The 22111-nt window shown below is 64.9% G+C and overlaps 5 protein-coding genes across 5 annotated transcripts in view; 2 read left to right on the forward strand and 3 right to left on the reverse strand.

The window, feature by feature from the left end:
* Positions 1–3158, reverse strand: part of PFL1_04101 (uncharacterized protein) — a gene marked incomplete at both ends in the record, with an annotated part of 3707 nt that extends 549 nt beyond the window's left edge. Inside the window, 3 exons of the mRNA XM_007881625.1 lie at positions 96–1736; positions 2019–2916; positions 3006–3158. Of these exons, the coding sequence (XP_007879816.1) occupies positions 96–1736; positions 2019–2916; positions 3006–3158 (2692 nt within the window). The remainder of the gene's footprint in view (positions 1–95; positions 1737–2018; positions 2917–3005) is intronic.
* A 1221-nt stretch (positions 3159–4379) lies between these two features.
* On the forward strand, positions 4380–6167 carry PFL1_04102 (uncharacterized protein; the record flags this gene model as incomplete). The annotated part of the gene is made up of 1 exon (XM_007881626.1): positions 4380–6167. One exon carries the CDS (start codon positions 4380–4382, stop codon positions 6165–6167), a length of 1788 nt encoding a protein of 595 aa, XP_007879817.1.
* A 778-nt stretch (positions 6168–6945) lies between these two features.
* PFL1_04103 (uncharacterized protein) lies at positions 6946–8040 on the reverse strand (the record flags this gene model as incomplete). Its single annotated transcript, XM_007881627.1, has 1 exon — positions 6946–8040. One exon carries the CDS (start codon positions 8038–8040, stop codon positions 6946–6948), a length of 1095 nt encoding a protein of 364 aa, XP_007879818.1.
* A 5181-nt stretch (positions 8041–13221) lies between these two features.
* PFL1_04104 (uncharacterized protein) lies at positions 13222–14803 on the forward strand (the record flags this gene model as incomplete). Its single annotated transcript, XM_007881628.1, has 2 exons — positions 13222–14550; positions 14678–14803. 2 exons carry the CDS (start codon positions 13222–13224, stop codon positions 14801–14803), a joined length of 1455 nt encoding a protein of 484 aa, XP_007879819.1.
* A 1200-nt stretch (positions 14804–16003) lies between these two features.
* Positions 16004–20949, reverse strand: PFL1_04105 (uncharacterized protein; the record flags this gene model as incomplete). Its single annotated transcript, XM_007881629.1, has 3 exons — positions 16004–16523; positions 16630–20566; positions 20670–20949. The coding sequence occupies 3 exons, from the start codon at positions 20947–20949 to the stop codon at positions 16004–16006; spliced, it is 4737 nt and encodes a 1578-aa protein (XP_007879820.1).
* Positions 20950–22111: the final 1162 nt, after the last annotated feature.

Here is a 22111-nt window from a genome sequence, read left to right on the forward strand (position 1 = left end):
CGCAGTGCCGGAGCCGGCGGTGGCCGTTCGCGACATGGCAGAGCCCCAGGCGGACGGCGTGTTGCTGCCGGACGAGGGCCTCGAGGCCCCAGCACCGACGCCCAGCGCCGGCTCGTCCTCCTTGCGTAGGATGCGGCCCGTCGAGTCGGCGGCGCAGAGGACAACGTCGCGCGCGAACCTCTCGCGTCGGACCAGCGCCTTGAGCTCCGTCTTCATCATGATGAGCCGCGTCGGCGAGTCGGTCGAGGTGACCAGGACGTCCTCATCGCCCTTCCAGGTGACGCTGAAGGCAATGTTCTTGAGCACGGGCTGCAGCAGGCTGCGCAGCGAGTCCTGATCGTGGCCAAAGACGCCCGGCAGGAAGACGGCATTGAGGGGCTTGGGAGCCTCGGTGCCCGGGCGTCGTAGCTGAGCCAGACCGCCAGATCCCTTGCTGCCCGACATCTGCGTGGCCATCAACGTGGCCTTGGCGGCAGCAAAGGCCTCGGAGATGAGCGGCTTCGGGATGCGGCTATCCTGCTTCCTCCGGACGCTGACGCTTCGACGGGGCTCCGAGTCGAGGCTCTCGGTGGCAAGCTTGTAGACGGCGGCGAGCTCGTGGGTAAACTTGCGCTGCAGCTTGTTGGCCGGCGGCAGGATCATGCCGGCGCGGGGCGAGCGGATAAAATCGTTGAGCGTCGCTTCGACCTCTTCGCAGAACTTGCGGTTGGCGGGCACAGAGTAGAACTGCAGTGTCTCGTGCTCATACGCGGCGGGTGCTGCCTTTTCGGCGGGATTCAGGCCGAGCGCCTCGGCCAGCTTGGCGTTGCGCTCAGCGATGATGCACGAGTCGTTGCACTTGAGCGTCTTCTCCTTGGTAGGGTTGTGGATCGAGACGCCGCACTTGGCCCGCGACTGGAGGTTGCCGCAGGCGCACTGAAGCGTGACGATGGCCTCGCACGGATCCGTCTCGGGGCACGACGAGGGGGCGTGGCACTTCTCCTTGCACGGGTGCTGGCAGAGCTTGCGAGGCTTGCCGCACACCTGCGAGCAGGGCGCGCACTCGTCCGGCGCGACGTGGCAGATGCCCTGGCACCGGTGGTATCCGCAGTTCAAGAGGGCTTCGCATGCTTGGCCGCAAGAGATCCTGGTTCGGCTGCAAGGGACGTGCTTGACAATGTTCTTCTGGCAATGGCAGACCTTGTCCGTGAGGTAGACGCAGGGCGGGCAGGCCTCATCGTCGTCGTGGCAGTTGTGCGGCATCGCGGGGTGGCCGCACGGCGGTGGCGGCCGAGCGCAGGGGAAGTTGCAGATGACCTTGGCCCCGCAGGGCACGGGCGGCTCCAGGATGGTGCGACCGCAGTGGCAGGCGACGTCTTCGAAGGTGGCCTGCAGGCACGGCGGACAGGATCCTCGGTGACAGGTCATGGGGCAGTCGTGCTTGCCGCACGCCAGCGGCTTGACGCACGGGATCGAGCAGTCGTGGAAGCCAGCGGGGTCACCAGCCTGCAGCACCGCCTGCGGGGGGCGCCTGCCGCCCTTGGACTGAAAGAAAAGGGGGCAGCACCTGCCGCCGCAGCGGTGCTTGCCACAGTGTCGCATCGCCTTGCAGACGGTGTCGCAGAGGAGCTCCTGCTTGCCCTCGGACTCCTCGCGCTGCCTTTCGAAGCAGGGTCGGGTCTGTTTGGTCTCGCCGCAGCGGCAGGGGACCGCCACGGGCTCGCTGCAGGGCGGGCAGGATCCCAGGTGGCAGGTGGCTGGGCAGGCGTGGCCGCACGGGAAGGGTCTCGAACAAATGTTGTTGCAAACGGGGATCGGATCTTGGCAGGTTTGGCGGTCCGCGGCCGGGATTGCTCCGCAGGGGCAGGTCTTGACGATATCGGGAGACGAGGGGCAAGTGGCGCCCTGGGTTTCCTGCGGGTGACAGGGCCTTTCGCATGCGTGGACACCGCAAGCGAAGAGGCGGCCGCAGGGGGAGTCGCATCGGTACAGGCCAACCCAAGTGCCCCTGCCCTCAAGCTGGCTGGTCCGCTTATCACCGTCTCCGCAGCGCATCTGCTTGGTGTCCTTGCCGCAGTAGCAGCTGGCGTCGAGCTGCACGCTGCAAGGGTCACACGACCCGGGGTGGCAGGTCTTTTCGCAGGTGTGCACGCCGCAGTCGAGCTTCCTGCCGCAAGTGTCGCCGCAGGTGATGCCCTTTTCGGCGACGGCCGACAGAGACGGGCCGCGAGACGACGTCTGCGAGCAGCGCATGGGGATGTCGCGGGAACCGCAGAAACAGCGCTGCGACACCGTGACGGCGCACGGGGGGCAAGGCCCGGGATGGCACTGGTCGGGGCAGCCGTGGTCGCACTTTCCGCGGTTGCAGCGCTGACCGCAGCCGTGCGGGTTGGCGCCGCGACCGCCCGTGGGGTCCTGGATCCTGCCGCACCAGCACCAGTACACCTTGGGCACGTCCTCGCGGGCGTACTGGCATCCGGGGCATCTCCAGGTGCCGCGCTTGTCCCTCATGGCGCGGTCCTCTTGCATCGCGTTCTGCTCCTCGGCCTTCTTGACGCTGGCCTCGGCCCATTTGCGGACGCATCCGAGGTGGAGCACCGTGTAGCACTGCGAGCACGACCAGACGGCCTGCTTGGTGGTGGCGGTCGAGTAGCAGACGACGCAGTCGTACTGGCCGGACGCCAACTCTGCCAACAAACGAGATCGGAGGTCGGCATACTCGACGTGTTCGCCGGCGGGCGTCGCTGTGGGGATGGCTTTGGCCTTGACCCTGCGGACGGATTTGCTGCCATTGGCAGCAGCCTTGTCCTTACCGCCAGAGGGGCCAGCGCCAGCAGGGGCATCGCTTGCCTCCTCTCCATCGACATCTGCGACTCCAGTCAGCTGGCCGCCAAACTGCTTGCGCCGGCTCGATGCCGAGGGCTTTGGAGCGCCGTTCTGCTTGCGCCGAGGCGCCTGCAGATGGGATTGGTCGGAGTTTTGGGGGTCGACGCCATCGACCGTCGTATGAGTGCCGCCCGACTGACCAGCCTTTCCGCCCCTTCGACCCTGCGATCGCTTGCCACCGCGACCGGCGCCTGCGCCGTTGCGAGACGAGGGAGTGGCACGCGAAGGTCCGGCATCTTGGCCACCGCCTTCGACTTGCGGAGTGGATCCGTCCGATGGACCGAGCTGCGCATCGTTGCCGTTGCTTCGAGAGGCACTGATGGAGCCGCCTCGGCCGCGACCTCGACCGCGAGCGCCACGACCGGCGCCACCTCGAGCACTTGCTCTCCTCGAAGAAGTTTGGGCGTCACCCGCGGAAGGTGTGCCTAAGTTGGTTGCATCAAGAGCGGAAGTGCCGTGAACAGTGCTGGTGGAAGGAGTGTGCAAGTCTGCGTGGGTGGATGCGGGGACGGCGTCGGTCATGAGCGGGAGTGACGGGGGCAGGAGTGATGGGGCCGGGGAGAGGTCTAGGATGGTGAATGCGATGTTGGGTGGGGCGATGCTGTCTGCCTCGGATTCGACGACGACGCCTGACGAAGCCCCTGATTTGCCTGTGGGCAGGGTCCTTTTGAAGGTCGATGAGATGTGTAGGGAGGTGAGTAGGAAGGAGGGGGAAAGACTGGGAAAACGAAGGGGGTCGGTGGGTGGCGAAGGAAAGGTTCGAAGACAGGGCCAGGTGGCTGGTCGGAAGCTCGCTCACCTTGGCTGAGCTCCGCAGGTTGCCGGTACTCGGAAGTCGGGCCTGGATGGCCTCGCCGTGGGGGCCGATGACACAGCCTGGAGTCAGAGGTCAGCTAGTACGCGTAGTTGGCTTGGCTGGCGGGCTGGCGGGCTGGCTGGGCCCCAACCAACCTCCACAACCCGCTTTTATGTCGGTGCCGACGGCCAGGCGTGATTTGGCTGCAGCTTGCCGGCCCCCAAGCCGGCCGCCGGACGGTACGGTCGAGGTACGGTGCTTTCAGGCCAGCCAGGCTGGCAAGCCTAGCGGCAAGCAGGGTTCTGCACGTTGCAAATCCTCGCTGCGTGCGCCTGCTGCACGCTCCCGCGCACGACGACTCACAACCGACCAGCCGAGATGGAATCCTCCGATACACAAGCAGATGCCCCCTGGTCACTGTCGGGCTGGCGTAGAGAAAGGGCGAGATTTGTCGCAATAGCCAACGAGCAGGCAGGCTGGTTGGCCGGCTTGCTTGTGCCGAGCGCGGGTCCGCTAGGCTGACACTTCAGCCCATCACAAGAGGCCCGGCTCGGATGGCACAGAAGCACCGAGTTGGAGAGCTGGCAGCAAGCAGCCTACGGGTTTCGCTGGCTGTCGTCAAGCCGGGTCCGGCTTCCCTCTGCTCCATCACCCCATTCCTCATCGCGTACGCCGCTCGTCTCTGCCCTAGGCTCCCCTTTTCCTCCGGCTGTCAAGGATGACTGCCCAGGAAGACGACACCACCACTGCCGAAGACGCTCCCATCGTCGAACCGCTCAGCGATGAGCTCAACATCCGCGAACCCGTCGTCCCATCGGCGCGGAGCTCTAAGCCGCAGTCGCAGACCCAGCCACCGACCGACGCCGCCGCCGCCTCTCCCAATCTTGCTCCTCCTCTGACAACCGCACTGCCCAACCAGGCGCATCCGCTCTCGGCATCAGCGCCAGCGCCGACAAAACCCGCCAAGAGCCCTCGAGTCTCGCTCTCCTACGCCGAACGCCCGGAACGGCCCTCGCGCAGGGAGAACACCTCTGCAATCTCTGCCGCAAGGCCCTCCGAGGACGGCGGCGGCCTTTCCCGCGAGCCTTCTCAACACCGTCCGCGCAGGTCGCAGTCAGTGCAGCGCGGGAGGCGGAGCATCGATGCCGCAGGCGCAGCGGTGCGTCGTTCCCTCTCCATGGTCCGTAAGAGCGATGCCGGCCCCATCGATCCCCTCCAAGAGCCTCGCAGGTCGATCGGCAAGCGCGACTCCGAGCTCCATCTCAACCAGCGCGACCCGCACCTTGCCAACAAAGAGTGGTGGAGGCAGGCGCGACGGGCCGTTCCCTTTGCTGCGCCCTACGAGAGGTCCGGCGTCGTCCTCGACCAGCCGGCCGCGCTCAAGGACTGGGCCATACCGGGTCCTCTGACCCTCGGCCACGGCCAGTGGTGGTACCTCACCTTTGGACAGAGCCTCGTCGCCGCCGTCATCTCTGGCGCCATCAACTTTGGCGTCGCCGTCGCCCTGTACAAGGGCCGCGACACCGTCGACCTATGGACCTTTTCGCGGCAGACGGTGGCCGGCGACATGGGCGTCACGGTCATCATCCAGCAGATCGTGTCCTTCATCATCACGTCATCCTTGACTCACCACGACCTCTACGCAGGGCCCATTGGCCCTCTTCGGCGTCCCTGGCCGCCGCTGCTTCACCTGCCGTCGACGCCCGATCCTGCCGGAAGCTGGCTCGGCGTGAGGATGGCAGAGGACGTCAAGCGGGACGGAGTGCCCTGCTCCATGGGCCGATCGGAGGGCAAGTCGAAGGCCAACGGCTACTGGTGGTGGTTTGTCCGAGCCGTCCTGACGGGCAGCGAGCGCAACGACCTGCTGGCCACCGGCATCTCTTGGCGGCAGAGGCTCGAGCGGCTGGTGTGGACCGCGGCGCAAGGCTTCGGCTTGTGCGTCCTCACCTTCTGGTGGTACTGGCCCTTGGCCATCGCCATCGTCGCACCCATCTATGGCGGGCGCGAGCTGGCCGGCACCTGGATCCCGATGATCATCAAGCTCCTCTTTGGCGCCATCCTCTCGCTCCTCACCAACCCCATCATCGCACTCATGGCCATGGGAGCCGAGAGCTCGGTGCGCCGATGCTACCCGGAGCTGCCGATCTGGTACCCTTTTGGCGGCAAGGCCGACTTTGAGCAGTGGAAGGCCGAACATGGCGTCGTAGACCCGGTCCCGGACCACGACGACGCCAACGGGGCGGCCGGCGCATCGGATCGGGACGCTGGCAATGAGGCGGACACCCATACCAGGGAGACGACTGTGACGGGCAACGGAACACCGCCAACAAACCTGCGCGGCAAGAAGACCTCGATCGACGGCGAGCGCGAGGAGCAGCCGGCTTTCCTTGGATCGACGCCGATCGGGCGGAGGATCACCGAGGAGCCAGGGAGCCTGCTTACCGGCGAAGACGAGGGTGCCGAGGGAACGCACCCTGGGCGAGGTAGGGATAGCGTCGACGGCTAGGCGGCATCCTCGCAGCGACAGCGACAGGGCAGGCCAGCATGCCCACTTCGAAGCATTGTATCCTGTCATTAGGCCCTCTAATTGTGCCCCTTTAATCATAGCGGCGAGATACCAGCATCATTCTACCCATCGACGGGTGAAGGCGGTGAACGGTCGGAACGACGCCGTAGCACCATTTTCGTGCAGCCGTCCAGACTGGGCCATTCGACCGACTTGCCGTCTCCGGTCCGTGGTCGTGTGCGCCTCCATCCGAGATGGCCTTGCGGACTCGACGGCTTCGCAGCACCTGAAGTGTCGTCCGTTGGCACCGTCGTAGTCGAGGGAGGTGGGTGTATCGACACGCTGGCGAGAGAGCGGGCCCGGCGAGATCCTGCACTCCCGACTGCTCCGCTCGACTGGGCTGTGGCGTGCGCTTTCTTGCCTTGGAAGCGTTGCGTCGATCTGTTCTATCGGTCACCGACCGAGTTTGTGATCAGATCAGGTTCGTGACTGATTGGCTTCCTGATGGAGTGACGCCTCGTACGCCTTCACCTTGGTGGGTGCTCTCGCTGGAGTGGTATTGCCGACGGACCAGCGAGCCCTTGAAGCAACGTGTACGATCCGCCAAGGAAACAGCGCGCGGCTGGCCAGAGGTCCGATGCCTAGCGCTGTTGTCCTGCTTGATGGCAACGATTCGCCGGTGCGCTGCTGATCGAAGTCGACTATCTGCGTGAGCTGGTCGTCGTACTCCGTCTCGATGATCTTGCGCATGCCTGCTCTGCAGATCTAGCGGCTTTAATCAGGTCACGGATCGCTGCTCTATGCGAAGCCTCGACAGGGCTCTTTGTATCCAAGCTTTTCTCTCGAGGGAATCGGGATCCAAGGGATTGCCGGGACCCACGGCCTCGTCCCACTCGAACAGCTCGTAGATGGCCTTCTTGACCTGGTCCGTATCGAGCCTCGGTCCCCAGACGGACTCGACAAAGGCGTCGGTGACGTGGACCTCGATGGCGTTGCTCTCCTGTGGCCGGAGCTTGCCGAGCGCCGGTTGGGCTATCCCTATGACCAAGCCTGCGACGAGGCAAGGGTCGACGTTGGTCACGCTGCTCATGGTCAGCTTGATACGTTGTGCCTGCGCCTCCGTCTGCACCTCGCCCGGACCCGACGTGGCCGGGGCGTCGGTCTTGATGGATTGGAGAAAGCTCAGTGCGGCGCGCAGGACATTGAGGCCGCCGCCGAGGGTCGGAAGCATGGCATTGCGCAGCTCGAGGCGCTCAAAGTGGGCCTTGTCCGACATCAGACCGGCCACGAGGGGCCCCACGACGGAATCGACGACGGCGATGCTGAGGCCCTGGATGTTGGTCGCCTCGGCCTTGGGCGGACCCCAGTAGAAGCTCTTGAGCCTGGCGAGCTGGCGGACGGCCGCCTCGAACGTGTGCCGTTCAGCCAGGCGGAACTCGGTCGGCGTGGTGAACTCGGAGTGGCGCAGCGAGAAGAACTCGAACGAGACGTGGGCGACGTTGGGGCAGAGGAGCAGCGCCCTCGACACGCGGAGGAGCCGATCGGTGGCCAGCCGCTGCTCGTCGGCGAGGCCGCCGCCGTCACCGCCCCCGGGCACGCCGGCGATGTCGACTCGGAACGTGCCCGTCGTCAGGTCGGCGCATATCCGTCGAGCGGCCGAACTAGGAAAGAGGAAGGAGTCCACCTGGGAGAGGGAGCGGAGATGGATCGAAGAGTAGAGCTTGGGCAGCACGATGGCATGGAGCTGCTTGGACGTCGTCAGGAGCGAGGTGACATTGTTGGCGCGGCCAAGGTCGTCGACGAAGCTCTGGACGACATGGTGGATGATCTCGAGGGGCAAAGCCGTCAGCGGCGGCGGCGAGGGATTCGCCATGGTGGGGGATTGGATCGCTCGACACCGATGTACGTAGTCGTGTGGAGAAGCGGGCAGGATCCGCCCCCAACCGTCGGAACGCGGGGCAACCAGGTCGAGGTCGACGGCATGGCCCGAGCGTGCATGGGCGGCGCCGCATTGTGGGTGTGCATCCAGACCGGGACCACTCCCGAAGTGTGCGTGGCCCATCTTCTTCACCTGGCCTGCCCTGCTCCTCGACATCATATCCGCCCATAGACGCTCGACGCACCTCTGTCCCCCTCGCTTTTCGCCCCATCCGTTACCGACCTGCCTCGCCTCTCGAACTGCGTCTCAAGGGTCTCGCCAGGCACCGTTGGCATGCCCACTCGCTCTGGCTTACATGCTGCTGCAGCGTCTGCCCGACAAGAGGAGGCAAGGGCGACATACAGATAGAGGAAGGGATGAAGTCATGGGAGGAAGCGAGCGCTGCTTTTCCCGCGCGCACGCGCTCCTACTTCGTTCAACGACGGCGGCGGCCCGGTCTTCACATCAGGCTAGGCAGTCTGAGGAAGCCCGCCGCCTGACCAACCGGCCCCCCCCCCCCCCCCCCTTCCCAACCTGCAGCGCATCGTATTGTCCATGCTCTGCATCGAGCGTACCTGCAGCGTTGTGGGTTCCTTGGCCGCGACCACGTACCGGCTGCTTGCCAACGGCAGGGTTATGGTATCTGGCCGTCTTCGGAACATGCCGCTGTGCGCTTCCGCTGGTTGCCCTGGCCGACACGAATTAACTTTTTGCTTCTCCGGCAAGGACGTTGCTTGCCCATCCAGACCACCGGCGAGAGGCCAGGCGGCGGCCACGTCCATAATACCGTAGTCGCGTTGCCAGAGGTCACCGGATGGGCCTCCGGCCTACCACCAGGTCTTGCGGAAGAGGCGGACCTGCCTCGAGGCACCCACTTACCTTAAAAATTTCCAAGAGGCCGCTGACAAGAGAGATAGGCGAGGTGTTCGCCGATATGGTGCATGCCTGAACGCGAGGGCAGCCGCCTAGGCCTAGACAGGTCAGGCACGTCTGGCTGACCGGCTTGCTGGCTGGCTGGCTCGCACGCACACGAGGTACGGTACGGCCGCACACACGGCGGTGCCATGCCGACCCCGTAATCCGCGCTCAAAAAGAGGGCCTGGCCCAGGCAGCAAGCTCGTGAAGCTCTCCAGCTCAGGAGTGACCGCGTGAGACACCAGCCGCTCTTCGTACGGCATGTCCCGTTGTCCTTAGCTTCGTCGGCGTCGGCCCTGTGAGTTGTGACTCAACCGGTCGACGAGAAGTGACGAGGTGACGCGACCGCTAGGTGGACATCCCTCGGCGCTCCATCAGCCGAACTCGGGGATGGTCGCCCGAGAGACCAAGCACAACCCTAGGGCCCATCCTCGCACGCAGCATGGTCCCTAGGGTCGATCGGGTGGAGCCATGAGCAACCTGCCCCTGCCTGCGACTCGACGGGGTGGCGTCCACTAGATGGACAGGGACAGGAGCCAGGTGCAGACCCGACCATGCTGGCGGACAAAGGGGGCGTAGACTTCGCTTTTCAGCTCCTTGTGCGACGGCAAGAACCGGTACCCCCTTTCGCTCCGGCAACGACAACGCTACAGTACGCACGACGTACTACCTACATACTACTCAACTCATGACGGCCCCTGCAGCCGGCACAGTACCTGTAGTAGTCGTGATTACAGCAGGTGCTCAGAGATGGGCCCAAGCGGGAGCTCTCGAGCGGTTGGAGCTTGGGGAAGCGCCGGATGCGCTGACCCGCTCACGCTTGGACCGCTCCGTCACAGCCAGGCCAGACAGAAGTACCGCGGCGGACACGCTGCGCTGGGCTCGAGCTTGCTCGTCGTCTTGGGGGCGAGCCGAGCCCGCTCCGCCTTGGATGCGACGAAGGACTCGCCGTCAAAGGCCGACGCTGTCGTGTACCGTTGGGCGAGCGTCGAAGGGGGATGGTCGCAGTGTGGTACTACCGGAGACCGCTACGACCGGGATGGCCTGGCAAGAAGCAAGGCCCGGGCAAGGCGGCCCGAATGACGGACCTCGGGGCAGGGCCTCATGGCGTCACTTGTCCTGCGGCACATCGACGTCGTACATACGGCGGCCTGCGCGACGGAGATCCCAGCCTCTGAGATGCTGCTGCTGGCTCTGCTGATGCTGCTGATGCTACTGCTGCTGCTGCTGCTGCCAGCCTGCTCACCTTTGGGGCGTGCCCCGGCAATTGGAAGAAGAGAAAAAAGCCTTAATCCCCCTCCCCCCCTCGTTGGCCCGCCGCCGCCCAGTCTAAGGAGATTTAGAGCCTGGCTCGGCTCGCGCAAAGGCCACGCTCGCATGACCGTCGAGCCGCTGCCGCCATTTCCCAGCCTGCCTGCCTGCCTCTACAGGCAGGGGCGGAAGGCCACGGGCGAGTGTAAAATAAAAATTAGAGCTCGCCGGGCAGGCTGGTGGAACACCTGTGTTGACAGACGAGGCCCAACGTACGAGCGGTTGCGCCCGGGCCATTTCCTCCCTGGCTCCGATTTTTCTTTCTCTAACTCGTCCTTGCATTACGTTCTTCCTACAGCCAAGCTGGCTCGAGCTTGGGCCGCCCGCTTGCGCCCGCTGACCGGACGCTACAAGTGTAGCCTGTCGTCGTCGTTGGGCGCACGACTTGGCCGGGCCGCCTGGGAGCCAGCAAGCAGAGCCAAGAGGCACGCACCTGGACCACTCTTCCGCGGCAAGCCAGCCTAGGGCGACCCGGTCCTCGATGATGACAATGACGACGCTCTGGATCGTCGCTTGGATACCGCGCCCCGCCCGCTTGTCTCCTCCCCCCCTCTCATGGCCTGCCTGCTAGCCAGCCCGCCACCACTCCTCCTCCGACCCACTCCACCTCCGCCCCCCCCCCCCCCCCCGCCCGCTTCGTCTTTTGCTCCGTCTTCTCTTCCCACCTCTCTTCCAAACGCCAGATGCACGACATCGCCCGACTATCCTCCATCCACACTAGCGCCTGGTGAGTGGGCCACGCCCGTCTGCCTTGCTCAATGCCAAGGAGTAGGAGTGGGCAGTCGCGCTGTATCCGGCACGCCCTGCTCGGGCTGTGGTGAGCCGTGTCGGTCAACCGCCCACCGCTTTCGACGGGACGACGTGCTCTGGTACATGCTCGCCCGCCTGCATGCTCCTCCTGGGCATTGTCTCGTCCTTGGGCGCCACGGCCAGCGGTACCCCTTTTCACGGCTACCCGCTTTCGTCGAGGGGCGGTCGCGGCCGCCCTGCCTGGCGACGAAAGCCCTCCCTGCCTGAGCACATACCCAGATAGGCTTCCCCCTCGGCTTGGACAAAGGGCAACGCTGCCCCGTAACGGGATGCAGCGACTCGGTATGGTGACCGGAGGAGAGCGCGCGCTATCGCACCGGCCCCAACCACCCTGACTGCTCGCGCCTTGCCGGACCTCGGTAGGCCGCCCACCAGCGAGGCTCGACGAGGGTCAGGCGGGGGAGGGGCTGAGGGCGGCACCGGATGACACCATGGGGCGTCGTTTGGCGGTACACGCCAGGCAGGAAAGATCTCGTTTGGGGGAGTGGGTCGGCAGGGTACCGTCGCCCGTCTTGCCTGCCCTCTGTCGACCATGCATGCTCATTGTTGCGTACCTTGCTGCTTCCCGACCCCTCCTCCGCGTCCTGGCCCACTCGGCCTGATTTTTTCTTCCTCTGGTTACCATCTCCTTCGTCGCCTCTCTCTTCCTGTCCCCGCGCACGCTCCGCTCGTCCTCCCGTCCTCACTTGACCTCGCCTCCTCTTGGACGACGGCGTAGCTAGACTTGCTGTAGCCCGATAGTAGCGTAGCAGCTCTCCGCCGCTGTAGAGCTCCTCAGAGCGAGCGCCGAGCAAGAGTGGCCCGTTCTTCCAGACCTCTTCGGGCCGCCATAGCTGCCAACAACACCACCACCGCCCGACCGTCCGCCGTGCGCGTACCGCCTTCTCTCTCTCTCTCATGTCCTCGCCCTCATCTCCGACTCATACGACGTTTACAGCCGCCAGTTCTGCCACGCAGAGCCCCCGCCGTTCGAAGGTGTTTGCTCCGACGATCTTCGACCTCAGCTTCTCGTTCTCCTTGACCGCCCCTCGCCCCGCCGGCGGCCTCGCCTTGCTGTAGCACGAACACCGACGCCCGACCCCTTCGCGACCGACAACCTCCTACCTCATCGGCTAGGACAGTGTCGAGTGGGCTGCACACTTGCCGCCCCCTCGACCCCACCCATCGCCACCATACATCGCCACATCACTGTCCTACAGAGGGGGGCTCACCATCCAACCGACCCACTTCCGAGCCTTTGTTCCTTTAGCACGGTCCTTCAGCCCCCTGTGATCGCCTGCCGTCCGTGGTACGCCGTGCGACGCTCGAGCCCTTCCGCCGCCTCATAATCACCTCGGACCCCTTGCCCACCCTGTCGAGGACCGGTCGCCCACCTCATTGCCCTAAGGTGAGTCGGTCCGTGACCGCTCGAGTCTCAACGCCATTCGACGAGCCTCCGCTAGGTGCGCTGCTGGCAACGCCACCATAGCCCCGATGCCAGCGAGTCGACGGTTGCAGGTCACCCTTTGCTACCATCCGTTATAAAGTCGTCACCGAGTGCCAGCTAGACACCCTCACCACCTCGACCCCCGCCTCGCCGTCTCCGTCGTCACCTCCTACGGCTTCTTTCGCTGCCTTTGCTCTTCGCCATCCCGCTTCCGGCTCCTATATCTTTCATCGTCTGGCACAAGCAGCTATCTGACCTCCCGACACAACGCATCTCTTTCGCCTCTACTCTTGGGGACTGCATCTGCTCTCTATCTCTCCTCGTATTCGTCCTCTTCGCCAATTCTGTGGCCTCTTTCGACCGTCTTTATCGTCGTCGCCGTCGACGTCGCCATTGTCTCTCCGCTGGGCGTCTTCATCCTCGTCTGCTCGCCTTTTCCATCGTCGCCATCGTCGGGGCTCGTCTGCAGCTCTTTGTCCTTTCGGCGCAACCTCCTTTCGACCTCCTCGGGCTTTCTGGCATCGCCCCGAGCGTCTTATCAACGGCCTTGCTCGCAAGGACTCCGCTTTTGATCGACACCTGTGCTGCGTCTTCTTTCCTCCGCGTACGTCTCGCTCAGAGCGTCTCGGTGCCGTCCTCTTCCTCCTAGCTTCCCTCGGTCCCCTACTTCGGCCATGTCGGTACCCGCAGCGTCTTCGACGTCCATCACCCCCGAGATGGCGTCTGGCAGCCTCCACCACGCCGCCGCTGCCCAGCCGGGAACGCCTCGCCCTTACCTCTACGTCGGCAACCTCAGCCCGCGGGTCACCGACACCATGCTGCACGAGATCTTCAGTGTGGCCGGCCCCGTTCAGTCCGTCAAGATCATCCCGGACCGCAGCTTCACCCAGGGCGGGTTGAGCTACGGCTTTGTCGAGTACGTCGACATGCGCTCGGCGGAGGCGGCGGTGCAGACGCTCGACGGGCGCAACATCTTTGACAGCGAGATCACTGTCAAGTGGGCCAAGCAGTCGCACCACCCTAGCCTGCAGAGCGCCGAGCACTCGGAGAGGGAGGAGGGCACCGGCAACTACCACGTCTTTGTCGGAGACCTGAGCCAGGACGTCACCGACGCCGTGCTGCGCCAGGCCTTTTCGGGCTTCCCCAGCCTGGCCGACGTGCGGGTCATGTTCGACATGGTCACCGGCAAGTCGAGGGGCTACGGCTTCGTCAGCTTCACCACCAAGGCCGACGCAGAGCAGAGCATCGCCACCATGAACGGCGAGTGGCTCGCAGGCCGCGCCATCCGCCTCAACTGGGCGCACGCCAAGTCGCAGGGCGGCATCCGAGTCTCTTCTGCGGCCACCAACACCACCACCCATCCCGTCATATTCGGCACAGCGGGTATGGGGATGGGCATGGCGATGCCCATGGCCGGCGGGATCGGCATGGCGATGCCCAACGGCCGCCAAGCCATGCTCGGCATGCCGGGCATGGCGGGGCCCATGATCCGCATGGCGCCGGGCGTGGCGATGCCCATCCAGGCCTTCAGCCCCGCCGTCCTGGGCAACGTCACCACCACCACCAACGGCAATGGTCACGGTACGCTGCACATCAACGGCGGCGCCATTGCGCTGCAGCAACAGCAGCAGCTCGGCCAGCCGCTGTCCTACGAGCAGGTCCTCGCGGCGACGCCGCCCAACGTGACGACTGTCTACCTCGGCAACCTGGCCCCGTTCACGACGCAGAACGACCTGATGACCCTAATGGCTCCGTTCGGCTTCGTCATCGAGGTGCGGATCCAGGCGGATCGCGGGTACGCCTTTGTCAAGCTCGACAGCCACGAGCACGCCGCCAACGCCGTCTACTCGCTCGGCGCCAACGGATGCTCGGTGCACGGCAGGCCCGTCAAGGTGTCGTGGGGCAAGGAGCGCAACGAGTCGGCCAGCAACACGGCCGTAATCGCCGCCAACGCTGCCATCGGCGGCAGCGTCAATGGGCAGAACGGAGGCTACGGCAACATGGTGGGTCCCTGGGCGCGGCCGATGCAAGCGTCCTTGCATGTTCGAACGTCTCGCTGACCCCATGGGCCCTCTTCTTACCTGGCCACCTACCCGACCGACTGTCATTGCCTTCCTTTGCCCCCCGTAGGGCTATGGCGTTCAGCCCGCCGCTCAATCCTATGGCTTCAACGCCGTCAACAACAATACCACGGGCAGCAACCACGCTCACGGCAGCGCCTTTCCGCAACCCACGCTGCCCAACATGACTGGCTGAAACGCTCGTTAAATTCTCCCCCTCGTGCTCATCAGGAGGGTCTGTACCACGGCGGGCGCCCCAACATCCCCGTCGGTCCAGCCAAGCTCTGCTCCACTCCTCTCGCCCTTTCTTGCCTTCGATTGTTGTATAAGATGTCTTGTGCGCCTTCGACAGCCCCTCGCCCCCTTTTCATCCCCCCCCCCCTCTCCTTCTGGCACAGAGCGACGTCATCCGAACCGATCCTAATCGTCATGGTCGTCGTCGTCGTCCTCCTGGTTGACTGTTGTCGACCTGTCCTTGTATCCCCCCCCTGGGCCTTTTTGTCGCACGTCGTTGCAGTCTCCCCGCCCGCCTTTCCGCAAACCGCACCGCAAGAATGTCGCAGAGCACCGCGTATCAACCCCTTTTGCAAGCAAAGCAAGTAGAAGAAAAGAAAGGTGTTCTGGGCGAGAATGAGGAGAGGAACGTACAGCCGATGTGGGGTGGTACCGGAGCCCTGAAGCGGGTTGTGCACGGGCTCGGGTGTGTGTGTGTGTCAGGAGCGTGTGTCTGCGAGCAGGACGGGGTAGATGGTCGTGCGTGGATCTTTGTATCGGCGTGGTACCCACCCAGCAAGCAAGCCTCCAAGGTCTTGCCAAGGGACGGTCGGGTCCCTGCGTCCGTCCGTCCGTGCGTGCCCTAACTAGTCCGCTTTTCCTTTTTTTCCCGTCTTCCCAAACGAGGCCAGACCAGGGCGGGGCAGGGCACCTCTGCAACGCGTGTCGTCATCGTCGCTTCTTCTATTTTCCACCGCCTCCCCCTCCCTCAAGCTCCATCGGCCCGACTTCAAAGAGGCCTGCCGAGACGTAGCCAAGCTGGCCGTCTTGCAGCGCACGCCACAGCGCAAAAAAAAAGGCGACGAGAACCTCGCACAGCCCCACCTCGACCTCGCCCTCTCGACATCCTGGTGCCACGCCTGGCCCTGCCCTTCTACAGGCCGCAGTACCGGGGTCATTCAAGAGCATGTGTAGCTTCGGGCGGACAACTCGGTCCAGACTCGGACTATCGTACAGATTTCAAACAGGCTAGTAGTGGGGATCGCCTCGCCTGGCGCCACTAGAGTAGCGTAGGGCTCAGTGGGGGAGGAAAACCGTCAATGGTGACAAGGGCAACCCGCGCTCTCTTCCTCTCTCTTCTCTTCTCTCCTCTTCGACAAGGCGAACGGACGCGCGGCGCGGCCTACTCGTCGTCGCTGTCGCCCGCGACGCCCCTCCGCTTCTTGCCGCCGGCGGCAGCCTTGCCGGCACCGCTGCCGCGCTTGCCCAGCTTGATCTTGATGCCTCGGCTCGGCACCGGCCTCTTCTCGTCGTCGTCGTGGCCGTCTCCGTCGTCTCCGTAGTCGTCGCCCTCTTCGCCCTCCTCCCTCTCATCGTCGTCGTCGCCTCCTCCCGCCTGGCTGCCCTGCCCGCTCGTCCCGGCCGAGTCTCGACCAAACTGGAGCGCACCCAGGCCGGTGGGCGCCTCGCCCTCGTTCTCCGACCCGGGCAGTCCGCTGAAGCGGCAGAGCATGTCGTACGTCTTGTCAAACGCCTTCTGCAGCTCGACGGCGTCGTTGTAGACCCACGAGCCCTCCTGGTTGTAGGTCTTCGCGTTGCGGACCATCAGGTGGAACTCGTCGCGGCACGTGTCGACCCTGCGGAAGGTGCGGTTGTCGATCCGGCGCTTGATCTGCCGCATGGCGATGGGCTTCTCGATGATGCTGTTGGGCGGGGGCAAAGAGCAGGCGGGAACGACCGAGGGGATTTGGGTCAGTCGACGTGGACAAGCCGGGACACTCGCAACGCGGCGCAAGGATAGAAACGTACACATGGTAGTCCGGGTAGTCGGTCTTTTTGGGGATGTCGAGGAAGAGGAGGCACCTCTTGCGCCCGGTCTCGGGCTCCAGGCAGCTCTCGACGGCGCGGTAGCACTGCAGCAGCGCCGTCTTGATCCGGTCGCGGACGTCGTCATCGCCGCCGGTGCGCCGGCGCTTGGGCTGCGCGGCGAAGCGACCCGAGGCGGATCCCGAGTCGTGATCGTTGTCCGGGCTGCCGTCGATCGAGGCGCCGAAGCGCTTGCGCTTCCGGCCTCCCGGACCAGGCGAGGGTTCCGGCGTCTCGCTGGCGCCCAGCCCGCCGCGGGCACGGCCCTTTTTCCTGCGCCCTCCCTCGACCTCGGGCGTGCCCTCGATCGAGTCGCCCTGCTGCATCAGCTGCTTGGTGCGGCGCTTCTCGGCCCGCTCGCGCTTCCTCTCGACCATCTCCGACAGGTCGACGTCGTCGTCCTCGAGCGCACGCAGGAACTGGTCCTCGGTGAGGCCGTCGTCGTAGTGCACGACGGTGCGCTTGCGGCTGGCGGGCTCCTCCTCGACGACCTCGGCGAGGATGTTGTCGGCGTCAAAGTCTTGCTGGTACATTTCCGGGAGCTCCTTCTCCTGGATCAGCCGCTCGGGGTACTTGCCCTTGTACCCGAGCGACTTCCACATCTCGACGTCGGCCTTTTCGCGCTCGGCGTCAATCTCCTGGAAGCGCTGGATCTCGCCCTCGCCTCGGGCGAGGATCTGGTTGAGCTCGTCGTCGTTGAGCTCGCCCGCCTCTTCGTCCTCGTCGTCGTTGTCGGCCTCGAGCATCGCTCGCAGCAGCACCTCTCGCTCGTCGGCGGTGGCCTGGTTGTCGAACTTGCCGGCCTGGATGACTTTGCCGTCGATCTCGAGCTTGTACTGCGCCCTCGCCAGGATCGTCTCCTCGACCGACTTCTCGGTGACGAGCCGCAGGATGCGGACCTCCATCTTCTGTCCGATACGGTGGGCACGGTCCTGCGCCTGCAGGTCCTGGTGCGGGTTCCAGTCCGAGTCGTAGATGATGACGGTGTCGGCGGTCTGGAGGTTGAGGCCAAGACCACCGGCGCGCGTCGAGAGGATAAAGACAAAGTACTCGGAGTTGGGCGCGTTGAAGAGGCGCAGCAGCTCGGAGCGGTCATCGGGCTTGGTGGATCCGTCGAGGCGGAGGTACTTGAAGCCGCGGTACCGCAGGAAGTCCTCCATGATGTCCATGATGGCCGTCATCTGGAAGAAGATGAGGACGCGGTGCTTGGTGGCGAAGAGCTTGGGCAGGAGGCGGTCGAGCAGCTCAAACTTGCCCGCGACACGGTAGAGGTCCGGCCCGTTCTCCTTTGTCGGGTTGATGGCCAGCTCGACCTGTTCGAAGACGTATGGGTGGTTGCAGATCTTGCGCAGCTGCATGATGGCGTTCTGGAGGCCGCGGATGCCCTGCGGCTTGGCCTTCTTGCCCGCCACGCCGGCGTCTTCGCCCGAGAGGATCATCTTGTGCTTCTTCATCTGCTGATAGAGCTTGTGCTGGAGCGAGCTCATCTTGCACTTGATGACCTTTTCCACCTTGTCCGGCAGCTCCGACTCGACGTCCTTCTTGAGGCGACGCAGCAGGAAGGGACGCAGCACCTTGTGGAGACGCTTGATGATAAGTAGCGCCTCCTCCTCGTTGAGCTGCATGCCGCCCTCGGCGCCTCCGGTGTTGGCAAAGGGCGTGTTGAACCACTCGTCGAAGCTCTTGACCGAGTTGAAGATCCTCGGCAGCACAAAGTTGAGCAGCGCCCACAGCTCCGGCAGGTTGTTTTGCAGCGGCGTGCCCGTCAGCAGCAGGCGGTACCGGCTGACGTAGTTCTGGGTGAGGGTCAGCGTCAGCTTGGACTGGGTGTTCTTCATGCGGTGGCCCTCGTCGATGATCATGTGCACCCATTTGATCTTGCCGAGCAGGTTCTTGTCCTTGATGATGTACTCGTACGTCGTCAGGAGCACCTGGAAGTTGCCCGCGCGCAGCCGGCCCTGCAGCTGCTTGCGGACGTTGGGCGTGCCCTTGTAGATGAGCGTCGACACGGCGGGGGCCCACTTGCCAAACTCGTTGATCCAGTTGGTGAGTGTCGACAGCGGCACAATGACGAGGTACGGGCCGTTCTGCTTCTTGTGCTCGATGAGGAAGGTGATGAGCGAGATGGTCTGGATCGTCTTGCCGAGACCCATCTCGTCGGCCAGGATGCCGTTGAGGCGGTTGTTGTAGAGCGACACCATCCACTGGAGGCCCTTGATCTGGTACTCCTTGAGCTTGCCGCCCACCAGGATCGTCGGCTGCTCGGTGATGCGCTCGGTGATCCGGTGCGCGACCGAGTAGTAGTCGACCTTGCCGTTGTCCTCGCTGGGGTCGTCCTGCCGGCTGGCGCCGAACATGGTCTCATCGACGGCGACGCCCACCTCCTGGTTGGCGCTGGCGCTCGGGTCGCTGATGGGCGGAGGTAGGCCGGCACGCTCGGCCGCGATCGCCTCGGCGTGGACATCGTCGTTCTGTTGCGCCTGGACGGCCTGGGCGAGGCTGTCGAGGTAGCCGTCCGTCTGGCGCAGGAGATGGGTAATACGCGTGTCTTTGGCCGTGTCGATGAGCTTGAGGTAGGCCTCCTCGTCGTCGGCCTTGAGCGCGTTGAGACGCTCCTTTGCGATCCGCTCGATCCTCTTCTGCTCCTCGCGCTCGGTGTCGGCGTGGAACTTGAGCATCTGCCGCCCGAGTCGCTTTGCCTGGTCGCTAACCTTGGCGTGCGCAGACACAAGGTCGCGGCCGTGGTTGCAGATCGTCGAGAGGTAGTCGGTGTGTTTCTGCCGCGCCCGCCTCTCGCGGTCGACCCTCTGCTTCCGCTCGAGCTGCTCCGTCATGCGGGCATCTCTCAGCGTCTGCTTCTTGACGCGGCGGAAGGCAACCCGGTCGAGGCCCAGCGTGGTGGCCAGGTTGAGGCCCCGGACGACCTGCTCCCGCATCGCCTTTTGCTTCTCGAGCAGGTGCAGCGACTTGAGCTCGATCAGCGCCTTGATCTTGGCATTGTCGCCATCGAGACCCGTGCCGAGCAGCTTGCCCTGCAGGGTTGCCTCGTTCTGCTTGCCCTTCAGCGAAGCCATAGTGGGGCGCTGCGACAGGTCCGCCGGCAGCGACTCGAGCTCCCGGATCCTCTGCTGGATGCGCGCCTGCGTGAACCGGTCGCGCTCCTCGAGGAGCAGCTTGGGCTCCAGACCACTCGGCATGAGGCTCGGGATGAGAAGCCTCTGCTGCCGCGTCGCAAGAAAGTCCTGATCCTCGCGCAGGGGCCGCGAAATGTAGGTGAAAGGGTGCAGGTAGGCGTTGTATGGGTAGACCGCGCTCGAAGGGTCATTCTGCGGACTCGGCGGACGGACAATCTCCTCGACCGATTCTGCTGCTCTCTCAGTCGCACTTGTTCCATCCGCCGCCGTCGTATCCGTCTCCGGCTTGACCTCCTTTGACCCGTCGGCCGACTTGATGACTTCCGCGGCTTCGTGTGAGGCGGCGGCAGCGGCGGCCACCTTTGCAGCCGGGTCAACACCTTTGTCGACGGCGAGGATGGCCTCCTGCAGGTTGGGCGGCAGCGGCTGGTTCCGTGAGATCAACTTGAAGGCGATAATCTGCGTCCGCAGAGCGCTGAGCTGGTCCGAGGTGAAGGAGGCAGGGCTGACGGATCGCGAGATGTCTCCGTCCCCCTCCGATGCCTTGGCGCTCGCGCCGTTGGGTTGCTCGGCCGGTGGAGCAGCGGCGCCGTCCGACGTGGACGGTGCACCGGCTGAAGCGGCAGGTGCCGTGGACGTCGCGGCAGGGACGGTGGCGGCCGTTGCCGAGCTCGGCGGCGGTAGGGACGAAGATGCCGACGACGATATCGCCGGTGCGCCTGGCTGCGTCACGCCCGATGCTCGCGCTAGAAGACGGAAGGCGGTCAAAAGGAGCGTCGAAGCGCAACATGTGGTGGTCAGCGACACCGCCGAACAACCACTCTCGAGGAAAAGGGTGGGACGACTCACCCTGCATGGCTGCAGTCTGCTGCTGCCGCATGGCCTGGAACTGCTGGAACATCTTGAGCGTGTTGACGAGGGCGGCGTATTCCTGGCTGTTGGACTCATTGACGCCACTCGCCTTGAGCTGCTGCATCCGCCCAATCATGCCATGGAGCCTCTCCTTTGTCATGCCAGCCAACATCTGCTGGGCCTGGAGGCTGAAGCCGGGCATGCCCTGCTGGGGCTGACCGCTTTGATTGGCCGCCCCGTTGCCGGCCGAAGCGCCGTTTGCGATGGCGGATGACATGGCAAGAGGCGATGCAAGGATGCTATGGGCTGCTGAGGGATGGCTCGCGGAGGACTATGCCTATGCACGCGTCGGCGAAACCTGGCCGGCTCGAGAAGGATACGGGGGCAAGTGTGTCGCTCGAAGTGCGAGATCCTCGCGTCGATGGGCTGTGCAGTGACAGGCAGTCGGCGAGGCGACCTGCAATATGGACGAGGCGAGCTGCCAAAGAAACGACGGCGGAGACGCGCTCGTTGGCGGCAACAGCTGCGGTGGCGGCAGACTGGACCGGGAGCGGCGCGGGGCGGCGATCGCAGCGAGAGTGATGGATCGTGGCGGAGTGACCAGCACCGAGTCGAATGTGGCCGAGGCGAGTGGTCGAAGGGTGCGACGCGCCGCGCGACGGACGTCGGCGAAGTGAATCGATCGCTGCGATGGCCCGGTGGTGCGCGGTGGCGAGACCCTGCGAAGGCAAAGTCGAGGAAAGGGGCAGGGTGTGTTGTGAGGGTGGGTGGGTGAGGCGCGTCGAGGCGGTGGCGCCGGGGGATGCTGCTGGCGGTGTGTGCGTGGGTGCCGGTGTCGACGGGAGCAAGGGAATATCGACGCGGGCCAGACGACGCCAGAGTCGAGGAGAGCCGAACGTGGATGCGGAAGCCGGAGCGGCGTCGCGAAGGGCGGAGAGGCGACGACGAGGGCCGAGAGGCTAGGGCCAGCAGCAGCGAGGATGAATGGATGCCGTGTCGGCTGGCTGGCTGGTTTGTCGGTTGGTTGGTTGTGTGCCGCCTGCTTGGGAGGGGTCTTCTTTTTCGGAAGACGACGAGCAGCGTTGCGAGGGTTGCGAGAGGGGGGATGAGTGTGGAGAGGACGGCGCGGCCGGCTCTCTGCTCGTCGTGGATGGCGAGGCGGCGGGGCGAGGGCTGGGCGAGGCTGGCTGGCCTGGCTGGCTGGCAGGCAGGCAGGCAGGCAGGCAGGCAGGGTGCGAGCAGGCCACAAAAGTGCGGATGGGTCGACGGGCGGCCAGCAGCAGGCTGGCGGGCGGGCTGGCTGGCTGGCCGGCTGAGGGTTGATTCGGTAGGTGGCCCTGCGCGCGAACGTGGTTTTCACCGCGAGCCTTGCCTGCCGCCGCTCCGAAGGCCAGGCCAAGCCAAGGCAGGCTTGNGANAGCAGACGACACAGGAGAGAG

Source organism: Pseudozyma flocculosa, assembly GCF_000417875.1.
Source record: "Pseudozyma flocculosa PF-1 unplaced genomic scaffold scaffold00013, whole genome shotgun sequence".
NCBI classification, from domain to species: Eukaryota; Fungi; Basidiomycota; class Ustilaginomycetes; order Ustilaginales; family Ustilaginaceae; genus Pseudozyma; species Pseudozyma flocculosa.